Source organism: Vigna unguiculata, chromosome 8 (assembly GCF_037176805.1).
Source record: "Vigna unguiculata cultivar grain cowpea cultivar isolate G323 ecotype 2 chromosome 8, ASM3717680v1, whole genome shotgun sequence".
Lineage (NCBI taxonomy): Eukaryota > Viridiplantae > Streptophyta > Magnoliopsida > Fabales > Fabaceae > Vigna > Vigna unguiculata.
This window is the reverse complement of record NC_140799.1, coordinates 34,889,526-34,908,140: the sequence shown is the minus strand read 5'-3', so window position 1 is coordinate 34,908,140 and position 18,615 is coordinate 34,889,526. Positions and strand designations below refer to the sequence as shown.

The window sequence follows — 18,615 nt, the reverse complement described above, 5'->3', positions numbered from 1 at the left end:
CGGTCGACGAATTTAGTGGAGTCAACACTGACCGAAATTTGACTGATCAGGCCCTGGCCCAAATGTGACCATATTTGGCCAAGTTGGCTCTGGCCAAAATTTGGTCGTATTAGGCAAAATCGGCCCTGGCCAAAATTCACTCAAATCTAGTCAAGTCAATCTCGACTGAAATTTTGTCAAGTCGACCTTGGCCCAAATTTGGTCACGTTGTCCTAGACCAAAATTCGTTCGAAAGTTATCCAAGTTCATCCCATGCTGAAATTTGACCTCGTTGGCCTTGACAAAAAATCTGCCAAATTTTATGGTGTCAGCCCTATGAACACAAGTTTTAAAAAATTTAAGGGTTAATTATGTTTTTCATCCCTCAAGTATTATGCGATTTTGTTTTTAGTCCCCCAACTACCGTTTGCTCCAATTTGGTCCCTCATGTTTTGAAACGATCGGAAATAGTCCTCCTTTTTGGACGCCGTTAGTTTTGTTTGACACCTGGCAAACAGACTGTCACATATGAATCCCGTATTAGGCTGTGTAAGTGGATTGTGTTTATGCACGTGCTAATTAAAGAGAAGCTATAATTAAGTAAAACGAAAATGTTATTTCTTCAGTGGGAGAGTTATTTTGTCTGAATTAAGTGGGCTGTGTTATTTAATTAAGTTGTCCGAATTAAAAGAGACAATCGTTGTTCAAATTAAAAAGAGAGGAAAGGTCATATCTTGAGTGGGAGAGTTATTTGGTCTGAACGAAAGCATTGCACAAACCAATTGAGGGCTTGAGGGAAGGGATTAAACCATTACACAACAATCGGGAGGTTGAGGATAGGGATTAAAGCATTGAAGAGTAGAATCGGGAGGTTGATGTAAGGGATTCAAGTATTGAAGAGTAGAATCGCGACCTAAGGTAAGTTCGTTCCTTCATGTTTTTTTTGGATTCTTGATCTGGTTTGGTTGCATTTTTTGGTTCGTGTATGGTTGTATTTGTTTAGTTTGTCTATTGATTGAAAATGTAGGGCTGGAAATGGGGTTTGCAGTTGCTTTTCATCATATGGGTCGGTTCAAAAGGAATAAGGGATTAAAATACGTTGGGAGTGAGATTCATGTAGTTAAACGGATCGACCCCGATTTTTAATTAGCACGTGCAGAAACACAGTCCACTTACACAGCTTAAAATGAGATCCATACGTGGCAGTCCGTTTACCAAGTGTCAAACAAAATTAACAGCGTCCAAAAAGGAGGACTATTTCCAATCATTTCAAAACATGAGGGACCAAATTGGAGCAAACGGTAGTTGGGGAACTAAAAACAAAATCGCATAATACTTAAGGGACGAAAAACATAATTAACCCAAAATTTAATTTGAATTTATTTTATGAAAAATGGATTTTGGATTTTGAACTTGATCCAAATATTTAGTTCTGGATTTAAACTTAATCTAAATATTTGGATCTGAATTTTTAAAAAATCCAATCTATTTTTTTGAAAAAATGAATTTTGATCGAAAATCTAATCCAATTATTTGGATCCAAAATGGATGTGGATTGGATCATTAAAAATCCAATTCATGATCATCTCTATGATAGATAATGCAAAAGTCACTTTGTTGAAGGATAAAATTATCATTTTAAAATTGTGAGATGCATATAGAAATTATGGAGGTGCAGGAAGAGAAAGGCGAAAGACATTATGTATTTGAAAGTGTTAGATGATTCCATATAGGATGCGCCTCGTCTGAAGTTTCTTGGGCCTTAAGAAGTTCAAACAACAAAGATTCGCTGCATAAATTGTACGACAAGAGTACTCTATTCTCCAAATACTAGAAGAGGTTGTGACATTACTCTTGAAATACATTGTTAAATAAGTCTTTGAAATTAAAAATAATAAGTAATAAATATTATTTATTATTATTTTAATGTCTAAAAATTAATTAATACTATCATATACACTAAAAATTTTAATTTCCCATTATACACTTTAGTGTTTGTAATATCTAGTAAAAAAACATCAATCTAGACAAACAAAAACAATTATTCAATATTTCGTCTTCAAAAAGAAAACATTAAATGAATTTTATTTGATAAATTGTGGACAAATGTATGTTTCAAGTACAAAATATTAAAAGTAATAAACATTTATTATTATCATTATTACTATTATCACGGCCAACCTTACCAATATTATTTCAATATCATTTTTATATTTATATCAACACAATTATATTAAGACAGTTAATTTTTTAAAATTTTAGTAAATTTAGCTTTATTTTCTTTGTCCCCTATTCATTATGCATTAAATAATATAGAAGATAAAATTCGTCTCACGACTTAAATATTTATCTTATATTCATCATATATATATATATATATATATATATATATATATATATATATATATATATATATATATATATATATATATATATAAAGTTGTTCCAATCATCACAATGACATTGCTAGTATTTTTATTTTTATTTTCACGAGAGTTAGAAATATTCCTAGAGAAAAAAATGTTTTAAACTCCCTTGAAAAAACATTATTACAATGAGTTCGAGAAAACTTGATAGGAAAAACAAATATTATACTATTTCTAGTATATTTTTCTTTAATGTATATCAAACACTAAAGAAATTCATTTTTAATTTTCTTAAATTTACTCAGTGGACCTTTTGCATTTATTGGGCCGTGTTTGTGTAACGTTGTCTGGTAGTGTGGTCTGGAAGGAAAAAAACAAAGCACGAGTCCACACTCCAAACAAACCCAAAGATTTAACAAAAGAATAATTAATATAGGGGACCATGGTCCATGCTTGGAGGACCATGTCACTCTTCAACTTTATGAAAAATAATTTACTCATCTTAATGTTGTTATAAAACTCTTGAAGATATAGTGTAAAAAGTAGATTTATGGATATGGTGTTTGAAAATATGAATATATGATTTTTAAAGAAGACCATTTTTATAAGATTTTTTTTTTCTAAAATTATGCTATATTTTAGATATAATTATGAATAGTAATATATAACTAAATAAGATTACTTCACTTTTTATGGTTATTGCTTCGGATTGTGCAACTAGAAAGAGTTGCTTTAGCTCTCACTCACTTCATACAAGAAAAATAAAATAAATTTTGCATTTGTTTCACGTTTTTAATATTTATAGAAATAGCCTATAAAACAATTACATTGATCATTCATTAATTGTCACATCTTCAATTCATATTAAAAAGTTACAATTTCCCAAGAATCATTCATTAATGCACACTAACTTTTTTTCCTTTTTAAACGTTGATGTTTTATACTATTGGAAATATTTAATTAGCTCGTTTCGTCACCAACTCTATAACGAAAATATATTATTAAACTATCTACACTCAATTATTCATCAAATATGTATTTTACATTAAGAAGTAACAAATACTTATAAGTGATTTACCTACAAATTTTTATATGTAATTACGGATAACTATTAAAATGACTTATGGTGAGAGATAAATGAGGTTGTGATTCTTTTGTTAATAAGAGAATTTTTTACTGTTATGATCCGATTTAAGTCCGTACGGTAGTCATCGTTAGAAATAATTCCCGCATTTTCGAGATTTTGTCTACTTTAGAGCGTGAAGTTCCGTTACTATCCTTTCGGCAGTCATCATTAAAAACAACTATTAAGTTTCTGAGGTATTAGCTGTTTTGGAGCATAAAATTTCATTACAATTTTATCTTTAAAAAGCGTCTCACAGAGGGTCAAGAGAGAAAGAAATATTGAAATTGTGCTCTTCAACTCTTAATCAATGTCAAACTTATTGAATATACCGGAACACCTGCTTTAATTAAAAAAAAAAAACTTTCAAACATAACTAACTCTATGATCATCATATCACATAAGGTATTTGCAAATTTTTTTTACTAAGTACATCAACAGATACATTAGCTTTCTTTGGATGATAAGTCAAATATAAGCTATAATTTTTCAATAATTTTATTCATCTTTATCTCACGTTAAACTCTTTTAAATCAAACAAAATATTTCAAACTCTTATCTAATTTTTATTGATAACATTTTGAGTGAGAAATTTTTGTTATACATTTTTATTCTATTTAAAAATAAAAATAAACTTCATATCTTATTTAAGAAAATTGACTCCGTTATCATTTTGATTTTAAAAAGACATGTTTAGTTAGATTGAATTTTTTTAAATATAAAAAATGTTATTAAAACGACTTTAAAACACCTTTTTTTTTCATCTCTTCTTTGTTTGAAAGCAAATATAATTCAAAATAAACATCATGTCAATTTGAATGTCAACACCAGACAATAAAAGACATAATTGGTGTAAGCCTTTTGAAATTCATCACAAGGGCATCTTATATGATAATATATGGAACCATATATCATATAATATACCCCACTCTCATATATGATATATTTAATATGTCAAATATATTGCAATAAATTTATGCAATGATGCATAAGGACAATCATAAGCCACGTGAAAACCCTTACGTAAAACCAATTTCGTTAATATTTTTTTACATTGTTTACTTTGGAAAGATAACAACGTCTGAAACATAGAAGAATAGAATATTCAAATTGGTCATCATTCATATTTCATATAATATAATAATACCTGTGAACAAGTTTAACCTATGATTGTTATCAATGTCACTTGAAAGTGATTCCTAATTGTATTTATTGACAGGAATTAAACTTATAAAGAGACGTCTTTTTCTTCTTCTTAATATAAAATAACACAACTCTCTCTTTATACAAATGAGGAAAATATAAAACATATTATTAATATTTTATCCATAATATTGTTACTATATTCAGTTATTAAATTATAATTACATATAGTATCATTGCTTATGCCACTTTTTCTTTTAAATTAACTAATAATAAGAAAATATGCAAATGACCTGTATTTTAATGTAATATATCATTTCAATTTGATAATAAAAATGTTTAAAATATTATTTAACCTTTTTATAAAATTCTAATATCGATACTTGGATACTTAAAGTTAGTTATTAGTGTAAAATATTACTTTTTATTAATTATTAGTATAAGGTGAAATTTCTATTAATTTATACACTCTAAACTAGTTTTATTAATAATTGGTTAATGCGAGACTTCCAATATATCTTTCATAGAAGTATATATTTTTTCGTACATGAAATTAGATATTAATGGATAATATAATAGAGGTCTGATAAAATATCTAATAAACAACAAATTTTCTGATAATGGATGGAACATAATAAATCGAACAAATAACAAATATCATTATGATAGACTCTGATTCATGACTTTAATATAATATTAAAATGTGAATTTTAAACCTAATTTACCCTATAAAATGAATTTATAAAATAAAGATTACACCTATTTAATATATATATATATATATATATATATATATATATATATATATATATATATATATATATATATAAATTAGTCTTTTATCTTGTGATTCTTCGAACACAATTTTATTGTTAGAGGGTAATATAATTTTAAAACTAAAGTAATAAAAGTGTGTGTATATACGATTTAAACTTTTTTTTAGCCGTTAGAGTTAGCGTAATGATGGACGTTTGAATAATTCGCAAAAGGTGTTAGACTTATATTCTAAATTATTCTAATATTAGTGTTGTTCAACAACAAAAACAAAAAAGCATTTAAAAAAAGTGAAAAATACTTCATATTGGTTCTCACTTGAGGGTAGTTAATAAACAATACAAAATTGAATATGCCACATATATCTTATATTCAATTATATTAACTATGAGCATATATTTATAGTATAATCGGTTACTACTTTTATTTATTAGGTTAATAATACATAATAATTTTTTTGTTTTAATATTTAAAACACACATTAGTTTTAATATTTAAAACACACATAAACTATCATTTATTGAAATAAGATTAAGAAGAATGTCACTAAAATAAAATATAAAATAAAGATTATATGGGAAAAAAATAGTTTAAATTTTTTAATATTTTCCACGTATGTGGGTGTTTTTCATGTATTATTTGTTTGTCATAAGAAACTATATATATGACTAGTGTATAACACATTAGTACGATATATATATATATATATATATATATATATATATATATATATATATATATATATATATATATATATATATATATATATATATATAAATGTATTAGAATAAACAATTAGTTTTACATTTAAAAATGATATCCTAATACCTAACTCCTTTTGCCAATAACTACAATTATCTGGTGATGGTGGTATTTTCCTCATAATATTAAATTATGATTATGAAAAAAGGAATTATTTATAACTATACATAAGTGTGGATTATATTATTTAAATCAAATTGTTAGTTTGTAATGATAACTAATCTTCCTTCAAACATCTCTTCCATTCAAGCCAAATAATATAATATTTGTTGTAATTTATTAATACCACATATAACATTTTCTACATGGTCAATGAATACCAGAATTAACTTATTACTATATTTATTAATCTATTTACATCAAATTCATGTTATATATTTTTTTTCTAATAAAGAAAAGGTAGAAAAACTTACGTACTATTGTTTTTCACAGGTCCTGTGATGTTGTTGGAGCATGATCCCCAGAATTGCAATGATGCATTTTTGGGGGTTAAAGTAGAGACATGATTAAAGAGTTGGAGCTTTAAACTCGTTAGGTTTTCTCTATTATTGACCATTGCTATCATTCAATATTCAAACAAAACTAGCACAACCTTTTTCAGCTTCCCTCATCATTCTAGGTTTCAAAAATTCCAATTAAGTACGTTAAAAAAAATGCCATTATTGTATGTTATTCAAATGCTATATAATATATATATTTCAAACAAAATGTTGCTCAATGAATTTATGATCCAACATACTTCAACACTAAAAAAATATTTATAGAAACTCATATGTATTGGTCTCACATAAATATTTCACATTAATAATACACATCTCGCATTCATATAAAATATAAATATAATAACTTGCTTCTTCTTCTGAAATTAGAATGGTTTAATTCTCTTTCATCGTATAACATATTTTTGTTAGAAAATAGAATCCAAAATGTATATTATAATCTGAATTTGACTTTTGTTATATCACATCACTTACGATAAATAGTAGTTGGGTGATTAATGGGTTCCGAAGCTATGTAGAGGTTTTGTGTCCCCGTTTGTGCATAGTTACTAGTGTTGGAAATATGAAGTTCATTTATTTTTGTGGGCAGAAATAAAGATTGAGATCCAAAAAAATAGGTGGAAGTGGTTGGGAAAAGAAAGAATGGGAGTAGTAGTTGGATGAAGATTTGTTTGTTTGGTTTCTCTTTCTCTCTCTCTCACTGCATCTACTATCATCTATCATATCACTATCACTCACCTTCTGCTTCACTTGCGTAGCACCACCAACTCCTATAAAATAAAGCTTAATATAACATTGTCTTTTTGCTAACATCATGCCCTTACTTCTATACAAAATATCATACGCTCAAGTACGTCTCTAGTCTCTCGGGTCGATAAAATAACGTGTCTTCTTTGCAAGTTTTATATTATTCACGGTGAGAATTTAAGTATGAATCTAAGTCTCACATTAAGTAAAAATGAAAAAGTTAAATATTATATAAAAATGAAGATTTATAAATTTATTGTCTTAAAATTTTGAGTTGAGAGTGGTGTCAGTCCCTCTCTTATGTGTGAGTTTGACTCATGTTTATTGGTATTATATTTGACTTTTCTTCTTGTACTTTTGTAGAAGAATATTATGAAATATAGTTAAATTTTTACCATGAAGAGTGTGAATGTATTTAGAGTCAAAGGATTGAAAATGTTTTATGTGTGTTGTACAAATTTATATATAGTAATTATTCTCTGTAGTTGTGATTTTTTTTTTGGTATTTGGAGTTTCTAAATTATATTTTTGTGTTAATCTTATATTATTCTTGTTAGGTTGATTGATAAAATTAAATTATTATATTAATTTAATTAATTTTGTAAGCTTTAATAAACTGTGAAATATGTGGTCATGAACGTTTGTTAGTAGGTAAATTTAATATTGTTAGTGTAAAAGACACGGAATGATAGATTTAATCAAATAAAAATAAGACTAAAATGGAGCTTTCGAAAATAGAAAATACAACTGAAATAATTGTTTTTAGAAATTATAGTTTATCCCATGTTATTTATAAGCGCGACTGAGTTTGAAGCTCTGATTGTACCCTCTGTTATTCTGTTTTCAATGTTCAACAAACGAACAAATTATACGACAAATTTTGGTAGAAGATGCGAACTGATTTTGTTTAAAAAACATGTTGACTTTGTTTTCACAGGAATCCACGATTGAATCCAATGCTTTGGAACACTGAAGAGAGTATAACAGTTTTTTTTTTATTTTTTATTTTTTATTTTTTATTTCATTTCTCTATCATAGTCTATGATCTCAATTGGGGACCATTAATTAAAATTACATTTTTGTGTTCAAACTTCTTTTCAACTAAATACACATTTCATATGATTTTAAAGAAAAATAGTTTTATTTTTCAAAAATTCTTTAATGAATTTGACCAACAATTAAAGAAAATAGATTTTTTAAAGCAGGTCAATCGAACATGAATTGAGTTTATAGGCCTAAATCTACTTAAAAATAAAGCTCTACCACAACTTTGTAATACATGTTCAACACATTAAATTGAAGCTGATTTATCTAAATGAAGATATTTGATTGTTTTAGAATAATGTTTTCAAAGACCATTTTAGAAGGTTTAAAAATAGTATTTCAAAAAGATGATAAAAAAATAAATATTTTATAAGAACTAAATCAAAATTTGTTGATTTCATATATATATATATATATATATATATATATATATATATATAAACATTGTTTAATTTTCATCTTAATTTATAATACATTATTAAAATTAGTCTCAATAGATACAATTTTAACTAACGAAAAATAAGTTATTCGTATAAACGCTACAAATTTATTAAACACTTTAACTAAAACTAGCGTAACACAGGCGCCATCGCGTCTGTGTGTATATATTTTTTAAATATACGTGATATTATATTAGTAGGTGATAATATGATAATGTTATTAAGTTAATATATATATATATATATATATATTAGAATTATATTTATTAAAAATAAAGTGAAATATATCAGAACAGATAAAAGAATAACCATTAATAAATAAAGAAGAAGCAGAGACATCTGATTTTATAAAATTTTTGTAAAAATAACGGTCAATTTTAAAAAATTTAAAAAATTGTTATATTTAAAGGGTAAAATCGGTATTTTGAAAAGTGGACACAAAAAGGAGAATCCCCTTTATATATTGTTATAGATACAAAAATAAGTTTACAAAATGACCGTTGAATATGTTAACTGATATAGACTTTATTATTTTATATTAATAATTTCAATTTACTTTAAGGAAATAAACTTATATAAATAAAAAATCTCAAGACTTAACAGTGTTTATTTTAATAAATAACTATTTTGTTCACAGTGACGGTAGGACCTCCCCTCACATGAGTATCACCATTCCTAACATAAACTAATCATAATTTATTTATACATAAACCTTTCAATTTTTTGTTATTTTGTTTATTAAAAGTAATTATGGAAAAAAATCAAATATATTCTCCATCATATATGTAGTGCAATACTTTTCATATTCATACTTAATAACAAATCATTAAATGTGATACAGTTGTCAATGTTTATATTAATTTATTTAAAATTATATTAAAGAGAAGGTCGTATTCAATTCAATATATTAAAAACTTATATACTCACTTGCTTTAAAGAAATTAAAAAAAGAAAGAAAAAAAACTTCGTCCACAAGGCAAACTATATAAACTAAACAAATTTTTAAAGCATTTAAGTGTTTTCAATTATAATTGGTTGATTTTAAGGGACATTTTTCTTAGTTTTATGAGCATATTAAATAAATTTCAATGGAGAGACTGTATTTGACTCTCTTGTTTTATCAATTTCATCACTGCGACAAATAAATGAAGAAATAAATACCACGTGCTTCTTTTCTTTGAATATTCCAATCACTAATTCAAATACTTTGACTAATATTTAATTTCAACGGTTTTATACTACAATTACTACATCACAAATCTTATACAAAACTATTTCACCCTATCCATTTTTCCCAAGGCATGAATGAACTTATTTTTTATTGTTTCTCTCTGAATTTATCACTTACTTTACCAAAAATATGCACCATAAATACTGTTAACTGGATAAAAAAGATATTTGTTTCATATAAAATAGAAAGCAAAAAATTTCTGCTAAAGAGAAGAATGGAAAAGAGAAAAAAGAAAATGAGAAGATAATAACAAACAAGTACAAAAAAGAAATGCGTTAATGAAGATGAGATGCAAAGTGAAGTAAATGGATGATTCCATTAAATGTGATGGCAATGCAAGCATGTGACGTGAGGTATAAAAATTTTCAATAAAGAGACCTAATTTCTTAAGATGGAAAGGGAGAGGATCAATAACAAAAAGAAAGCAAAGTTGAACTCTTCCTAATTTCTCTAATTTCTAATTAGAGAGAAACCCTATTTCCATTTTTCTCTTGTTTTTATTCATTTCAAATTGCATCCATATTTTTGCATGCACTATTGCAACTGAAAATGGTTAATTCAAAGAAGGGATTTTTTTTTTCATAGTAAAAGAGAGTGCAATTGGGTGAAAAAAGTGGGTAAACAAAAGATAGGGATTGGGTGAAAAAACATAAAATTACTTTCTTTCTTCTCTCAAGTGCAATTGCTATTTTCTGAGGGTACTTTTGATCTTGGCCGTTTAAGAACTTCTCTGACTTTTCACTCTTTCTCTCTCTGGTTTAGTCAAGAAGCAAGAAGAGAGGTCACTGTGTGTTATGCATTGCTCTGCTGGCCAAACCATTCTTTAATCCTTTGCGACCTTTTTGTTTCCTCTTTGCTTTTTATTTATAATTATCTTCAACTTTGACATAAATAATTAAAGTAAAAGGGCTCACTTTCCTGAATCTTGAGCCTATTCTTACTTTAATTTTGAACTCCCTAATGAACCATGCTTCTTCACTTCTTCTTCTAGCTCCTATAGTAGCCTCAACCTCAACGCCTTCTATTTTCATGCAAATTCTCTGTGGTGTTGAGCTTTCATGCTCCAATTCAGAGCTACGCTGATTCAAATTCTCTAGTCTTTGTTAATTACTTCAGAATCTGAAGCATAGTACAAGGCTGCAACTTGCTCTCAGCTTCTTCAGTGTGAATGCATCATTTCGCCCTGTGGTTTAAGCTCTGAGCTGCTCCATGAATCCTTGTGCTTCTTCCTCTTTGATTCCTTTCAGGTGATTACTCATTGAAAAATCTTCCCTTTCTTTGTCTCTGCGTGCTAACTTGTGCCAGTAACTTAGTTTGCAGATCTGGGGTGTTTTGGTTTAATGGTTTTCTTAGTGCCCACTTATGGGCTTCAAACTATCAAAAGGGTTCCACATTGTGGGCTGGGTTTCCAAGGATGTGCTTCAAAGGGAGTTTTGGGGTTTCTTTCTGGTGCTAGTGCTTGGCGTTTTTCTTCTTCATGTGGAGTGTGACTTCTTAATGATGGAAACTCTTGCGGTGTTTTGGTTCAGTGCTAGTTTGCAGATCTGGGATGTTTTGGTCCAGTGGTTTTCATGAATACCTATTTATGGCCTTCAAACTATCAAATGGGTTGCACATTGTGGGTTGGGTTTCGAAGGATGTACTTCAAAGGGAGTTTTGGGGATTCTTTCTGGTGCTAGTGGTTGGTGTTTTTCTTTTTGATGTGGGGGTGTTACTCCTTAATGATGGGAAATCTTGGGATTTTGTTTTTATTTTATGTTAGATGTTTTGTTTTTAGTTGTTGTTTTGATGAAATTTTAGTTGTTGAGCAACTTTGACTGTTAGTGGTCTTTTAATTTCCTTCCCAATACATTAAATGTGGTATGTGAGCAAAATTTGGGTTCATAATTCGTTCATCTGTATTCAATGTAGAAATTCGGGTAGTTCCTCTTCCGTGCAGGAAAAAAAAAAGGCAGGAAGGAAGCTTACATTGGTTTTTTTGGTTGGCAAGAAAATGTGTTCTGAGAATTAACTGCAGAAATGTTAGTTCAAGTTATAAAGTCACAAGAAAGCTAAATCACCTACTCCAACAACTTAATTTGACAGTAAATGTTGTTCATGAGTTTTTTTTTTTTTTTTTTTAGATTCCTCTTCAGCTAAAATCCTGGGATTCTTTTTCTTTTGGGGTTCATCTACTTGGCTTTCTGCATGGGACCTTTTGTTGAAAAGCTTCTGTCTCTTAAAAATGTCTTTAGGCCAATTAAGGAGGAATTTGTTATTTCACAGACCAAACATTTTCCTTTTCCTTACTAACCAAGCTGTCTTAACATATTCATTTTTGTAGTGATGTTCTTCGCTGCTCATTTCTCTTTGTAATTGATTTGCAGCTATGCTTTAGGTATTGTTTGTTTCAACTGTAACTTGAATATTCTCCTTGATGGTATAGTTGTCTTTCGATATCTTTTAATATCCACTGTTGGAAACTGAAAATTATGCTATTGCTTTCGTTCAACATCATGTTCTTTTTTATTTTCATTTTTGTCACTTATTCTCTAAGTTAGGCTAGGCAAGGATTGTGACTGATGTATATAACCTGCTCCAAGAGGCATGTTTTCTTTAAGTTACTGTTGTTTGTGATTGTCACTCTGCAAAGTTGAAGCTGCATTAGGCATTTTTAAAATATTAAGAATGTTTCTGAATATTAAGTATTTTCGGTAACCTCAAAGGTTTATTCCTCCATTAGATCTCTGATAATGGAAATCTTACAACAAGAAAAAACTGATTGCAAAATTGATTCAGGGCTTTCAGCTACCTAAATACTTATTGGTTGATTCAGATGTGACTTTTAGTTAACTAGAACTACTCTGTGAATACCTTTAGAAATGTTGATAGTGCTTGCTTCTTTATGCTATTGTATTCTAACTATGATTTGTGGTCATGGTGCTAAACCAGGAAAATATGAAGGATGGCAGATACTGCTTCAAATTCATGTATCAATATCTTATACCTTATCACCAAAAAACTCACCATGAAGTTCTACCTCCCTCGAGTGCATCCTTTCCTTTTCATAGTTGTTATTCTATGTCCTATGGTTTTTGCTGACTTAAATTCTGATAAGCAAGCCCTTCTTGATTTTGCTGCTTCTGTCCCCCATCGCCGTGACCTTAAGTGGAATTCAGCTACTTCAATTTGTACATCCTGGGTAGGTGTCACTTGCAATCAAAATGGCACCCGTGTTGTTTCTCTCCGGCTTCCTGGAATTGGACTTGTCGGCACGATTCCGGCCAATACACTTGGCAAGATTGACTCACTCAGAAATATCAGCCTCCGTGCCAACCTACTCAGTGGAAGTCTTCCTCCTGATATTTCTTCTCTTCCTTCTCTACAATATCTTTACCTTCAGCATAATAACCTTTCTGGTAACATACCTACCTCATTGTCCACCCACCTCAATGTACTTGATTTGTCATACAATTCCTTCACCGGTGCTATTCCAAAGACATTGCAAAACTTAACACAACTAACTAGGTTGAACCTCCAGAACAACTCTCTATCTGGTGAGATACCAAATCTCAATGTCACTAAGCTCAGGCAATTGAATTTAAGCTACAACAATTTGAATGGCTCTATCCCTGCTGCTCTTCAGACTTTCCCCAATTCTTCCTTTGAGGGTAACTCTCTATGTGGATTACCTCTAAATCCATGCTCTTCAGCCCCCCCTGCACCTCCTCCATCATTAACTCCTGCCCCACCAACTCCTTCAAGACACAGCTCCAAAAGTAAATTGAGTAAGGCAGCTATCATTGCAATTGCAGTTGGTGGGGGTGTGCTATTACTTTTAGCAGCTCTCATCATTGTTCTTTGCTGTTTAAAGAAAAAGAATGATGGAAGCCCCAGAGCTACTAAAGGCAAAGGTCCTAGTGGTGGGAGAACTGAGAAACCAAAAGAAGAGTTTGGAAGTGGGGTGCAAGAACCTGAGAAAAACAAGTTGGTTTTCTTTGAAGGCAGTTCTTATAATTTTGATCTAGAGGATTTGCTGAGAGCTTCTGCTGAAGTTCTTGGAAAGGGTAGTTATGGCACTGCATATAAGGCTATATTAGAAGAGTCAACAACAGTTGTAGTGAAAAGGTTGAAGGAAGTCGTGGTTGGGAAAAGGGAATTTGAACAGCAGATGGAGATTGTGAGAAGAGTTGGACAGCACCCAAATGTTGTGCCACTTCGTGCTTACTATTATTCCAAGGATGAGAAGCTTTTGGTTTATGACTACATCCCAAATGGCAATCTATCAACCCTCTTGCATGGTATGCATTTCTGTTTCTCTCCTTGTTTCAGCTAAAACTTCTAAACTTGTTATAGTTTTCCTTTATTCTGTATTTGAGTTTATACATATTACACATGATATTTGAATGTCTTTTGGATAATCTCATTTTCTATACATGTGGATGCTATTTAACTTCTTATGGTAAATGTACAAGAGTTAAATTGGATCTGAATTCGATGACAGGTAACAGAGCAAGTGGAAGAACTCCATTAGATTGGAACTCCAGAATAAAAATCTCTGTTGGAATTGCCAGAGGAATTGCTCACATACATTCAGTTGGTGGTCCAAAATTCACTCACGGAAATGTGAAATCTTCAAATGTCCTCCTCAACCAAGATAACGATGGATGCATCTCAGACTTTGGCCTGACTCCACTCATGAATGTTCCTGCAACTCCTTCTAGAGCTGCAGGCTATCGTGCCCCTGAGGTGATTGAAACGCGTAAGCACTCTCACAAGTCAGATGTGTACAGTTTTGGTGTTCTCCTTCTGGAAATGCTGACCGGAAAAGCGCCACAACAGTCTCCGGGACGCGACGACGTGGTTGATCTCCCAAGGTGGGTGCAATCTGTTGTTAGGGAGGAGTGGACAGCTGAGGTTTTTGATGTTGAACTAATGAGGTACCAAAACATTGAAGAAGAAATGGTGCAGATGTTGCAAATTGCCATGGCCTGTGTGGCAAAGGTTCCTGATATGAGGCCTACCATGGAGGAAGTAGTGAGAATGATTGAAGAGATCCGGCAATCCGACTCCGAAAACCGGCCATCTTCGGAAGAGAATAGATCCAAGGAGGAATCAACTGCTCAGACTCCATGATTAACTCTGCCTTTCCTTCTTGTGTTCCAAGCAAATTGATTTCTTGAACTTGTTTCTTTCTGGAAGCAACATTCAGAGGTATATATAAGAGTGCATGAAACAGTTCTTCTCACAGATGGAATTACTTCAGTTGTTTTCTTTTTCTAGGAAGGTTTATTTCATTGGATTTTTGTGTATTAACGTTGTGATTCAATTGATGATCTTCATTCAAGAACAATCTCTCCCATTTGTTCTTCTGAATTGTTAGAAATGTGTATTTCTGTATCACCAAATCATGCCATGGTTAGTCAAATGATATGATCAATAATTAATACCTTCTCTCGTGTCTATTGATCTTTCAATTACAGTGTGCTGATGTGTTGATATATATTTCAAAAGGCATCTGATATATATGGATAAATTTAAACCTATCGTTGTTCTTTTTAACGGGATACGCCTGAAATCTTTGCTAGGTTTATAGATGAGGTTTTATTAGAAAGATATAATATCAATAGTCTAACCATATAAGGTATTAATATCATTCTCAATACAAAACCTTAAGATAATGAATTTATGGGTCTTTATTGTTATATAATGTTCTATTCTCTTATTTCTAATTAATGTAAAATTTAAACTCACACTTAAATTCCTAACAAGTTAGCTTCATTTCATTGATTTAATAATATCTACAGGTTAATTCTTGTTGACTCACATATTGAATCCAAATAATGGCTCAGGTGGATAATACTACTGGTTTATTTGTAAACTAATATTTCTCACAACTTTTTTGTTGAAAATTTATTGAAAGTGAATTTTATTTATTCAATTATTAAATTACTGGATGTAATCTTAACAACTATTTGTATATAATTTAAATCTAACTAATATACACTTAGGTTGTCATTGTCTACTCATAAATTTTTGTATACAATAACATTATTAACTTTATTATTTACTTTCAAAAAATGTAACCGTATTTTAATCAATATCACATTATCTTGATAAATGCAGAACAATGAAGTTCAACTAAGTACACAGTTTCACATAAGATTCTCTCATGTCGAAATGCTAAATTTTGAAGTAAATTCATTCACACTCTCTGACTTGACTTTGCTATCTAAGTTATATTTTTAGACCAAAATAACAATTTGTGGGTATGAGTATTCCAAGTTCTCGTCTTGTTGAAAATTTTATCATTACTTAAAAGAAGATTTTGCCATTATGTTCTCTTTTTTTTTTTTTTTGGGATTTACCATCCATGAAGCTGGGGTAAGCTAGGGTGCTCGTGAATTTGAAAAGCCTAAAACAAACTTAAAAAAGATTTATTATATTTAAAATTTATTTTTTGATGCAAAATTATTTATTAAATTATTATAATTAATTTCATCCAACATTTCCTTTTCGATAGATAAAAAGACCAATTCATCTAATCTTTTTGAGACATGATTGACCCACTTGTATTTTTTAATTCATTCTTCATATCAATTTTTATAAATTTATTCATAGGTCCTTTTTGTGACGCAATTAAAACTTTAATTCTTCTTTTTTCCTAAATGTTTGAATAACCTGATTCAATTTTTTTAGTTAACATATCTATATTTTTTTATATGACAAAAATACACAAATAATTTTACTTATTTTACCCTTGAATCGATCTGTTTATGTCAATTTATATTTATTTTAACCTTACCAAATCAATTTATATGGTAGAGATTTCTACTAATATATTATAATTTCTCTTTATTTCTAGCTTAAGATTTTCCATATATTCCCTTGAGTCAAGGAATTAACATTTTGGATTTGAGATTATATATTTGTGACTGGTATAACACAATCTCATAAGAACAATAACATAATAATTTAAACAAAAATATTAGACCTTGACATTGTACTATCTCACCCTAAACGTCGGTCACAAGGCGGGTTGAAACCTCAAGGACGAGGAATCCTCTCATACGAGACATGTAATTCGGCCTAGAGACGACCAGGTTTCCTGGGATGAGCCACATGGATTTCGATGTGAGGGTGATTAGGTATCTAGAAGTAAAAACATGAAGCTCAGCCTAGGGATGACCAAGACTCCTGGTTTAACCGTATGAAGATCGATGTAAAGACGAGCAGGCCACTCGATCAGACAATAAACACATCAAATCGGACAAAGGCTGAACCAATAATGTAGTAGAGGACGAGGTGCCTATACACTAAGCATAAAACAACTAGTTGCAAGTGGCTCGTGAATGGGTCCTAAGAACATTAGAAGGCCCATATTCTCACTTAGACTCACGTCTCCTGAAATCTAGGAAACTCTCCCTAAATACAAACAACTTATAAGATCTTAGGGAGATGGACTGTTATAACCACCAAACCCCTCTCTTTTAGGAAGATAAAACTAAGACAGTTGTAAATCAACCCTATAAATATGAAAAACACTTTCCATATAAGACATCGAGTTCCTTTTGAGAGAGTAAAGAGTATAAGAGTAATTTTTTCATTTTGTCCTAATTAAGCATAATTTAAAGTTTTCGACAAAAACCGATATTGTCTACTTAGTAAGTTTATGTCTAATTTATTATTATAAAACCATTTTATAAATTAAAGACATCTCATTGATATATTATAATTTTGGATCTCCGACATAATATATGCAAGTTTGAACAAGACTAATTGTAAGTTTGATTGACATTGTCATTGTCTTTGCTTAGCAGGATTACGTTTAAAACTAAAGTTGGAATACATAAACTTTGAGCAGTATACATCAATTTTAATAATGTTAGCACTTAGTGAATACAAACAAATTAAATTAAAGTGTAATCAGCAGCTTATCTTTAATGCATGACTATGTATTATATATATGTTAAATAAACTAATAAAAAAGCCAGTCACGTTCTAAGGCTAGTATCAATTATTGTCACTTTTGTTATCCAAAGATTTCAATAATGAGTATTTCTTCTTCCTTTTTCCTATTACCAAAAGAAAGTTAGTTGACTGGGATTTTTTCTGTCTCTGTGTGTGTTTGCATTGCGTTACTGATATAATTCTCGAAAATAAAATGACCTAGTTATTATTATTTTTTGTGTTAAATATATTTTTTGTCTTTCAAGTTTCAGGAAAATTTGGAATTAGTTCATCATTGAAATTTTTGACCAATTTAGTCCTCATATTTAGAAATGCGTAAATTTAGTCTTTTTAATCAAATTTTGTCAAGTTTATTTGAAGTTTCAAATGCATTTATGATAATATTTGAGTTAGCATTTGAGCAAAAATGGGACAAACGATGTAAACAATTCAAATATTATTATGAAATGCGCTTGAAATGTTAGATAAAATTAATAAAATCTAGTTAAAAAGATTAAATTCATACATATCTAAAGATGAAAGACTAAATTGGTCAAAAATTTCGAAAAAGAACTAA

General features: G+C 29.7%; 1 protein-coding gene across 3 annotated transcripts; it reads left to right on the top strand.

Moving 5' to 3' along the window:
* The first annotated feature begins 10,802 nt into the window (after positions 1 to 10,802).
* Positions 10,803 to 15,542, top strand: LOC114194283 (putative inactive receptor kinase At5g58300). Of its 3 annotated transcripts, none has more exons than XM_028084409.2 (3): positions 10,803 to 11,356; positions 13,041 to 14,389; positions 14,593 to 15,542. In XM_028084409.2, the coding sequence occupies exons 2-3, from the start codon at positions 13,054 to 13,056 to the stop codon at positions 15,222 to 15,224; spliced, it is 1,968 nt and encodes a 655-aa protein (XP_027940210.2). In that variant the 5' UTR covers positions 10,803 to 11,356; positions 13,041 to 13,053; the 3' UTR covers positions 15,225 to 15,542. The 3 variants fall into 3 exon arrangements, with proteins under 3 accessions (XP_027940210.2, XP_027940211.2, XP_085521816.1); XM_028084410.2 differs by lacking the exon at positions 10,803 to 11,356 and adding an exon at positions 11,815 to 12,486; XM_085665690.1 differs by lacking the exon at positions 10,803 to 11,356 and having other exon boundaries at positions 13,090 to 14,389.
* The last annotated feature ends 3,073 nt before the right edge of the window (positions 15,543 to 18,615 follow it).

Excerpts from the sequence above, each read along its gene's own strand:
- LOC114194283 (XM_028084409.2), top strand. The coding sequence starts at position 13,054 with ATGGCAGATACTGCTTCAAATTCATGTATCAATATCTTATACCTTATC. Across the intron at positions 14,390-14,592 it reads TCTATCAACCCTCTTGCATG|GTAACAGAGCAAGTGGAAGA; the intron begins GTATGCATTTCT and ends ATTCGATGACAG.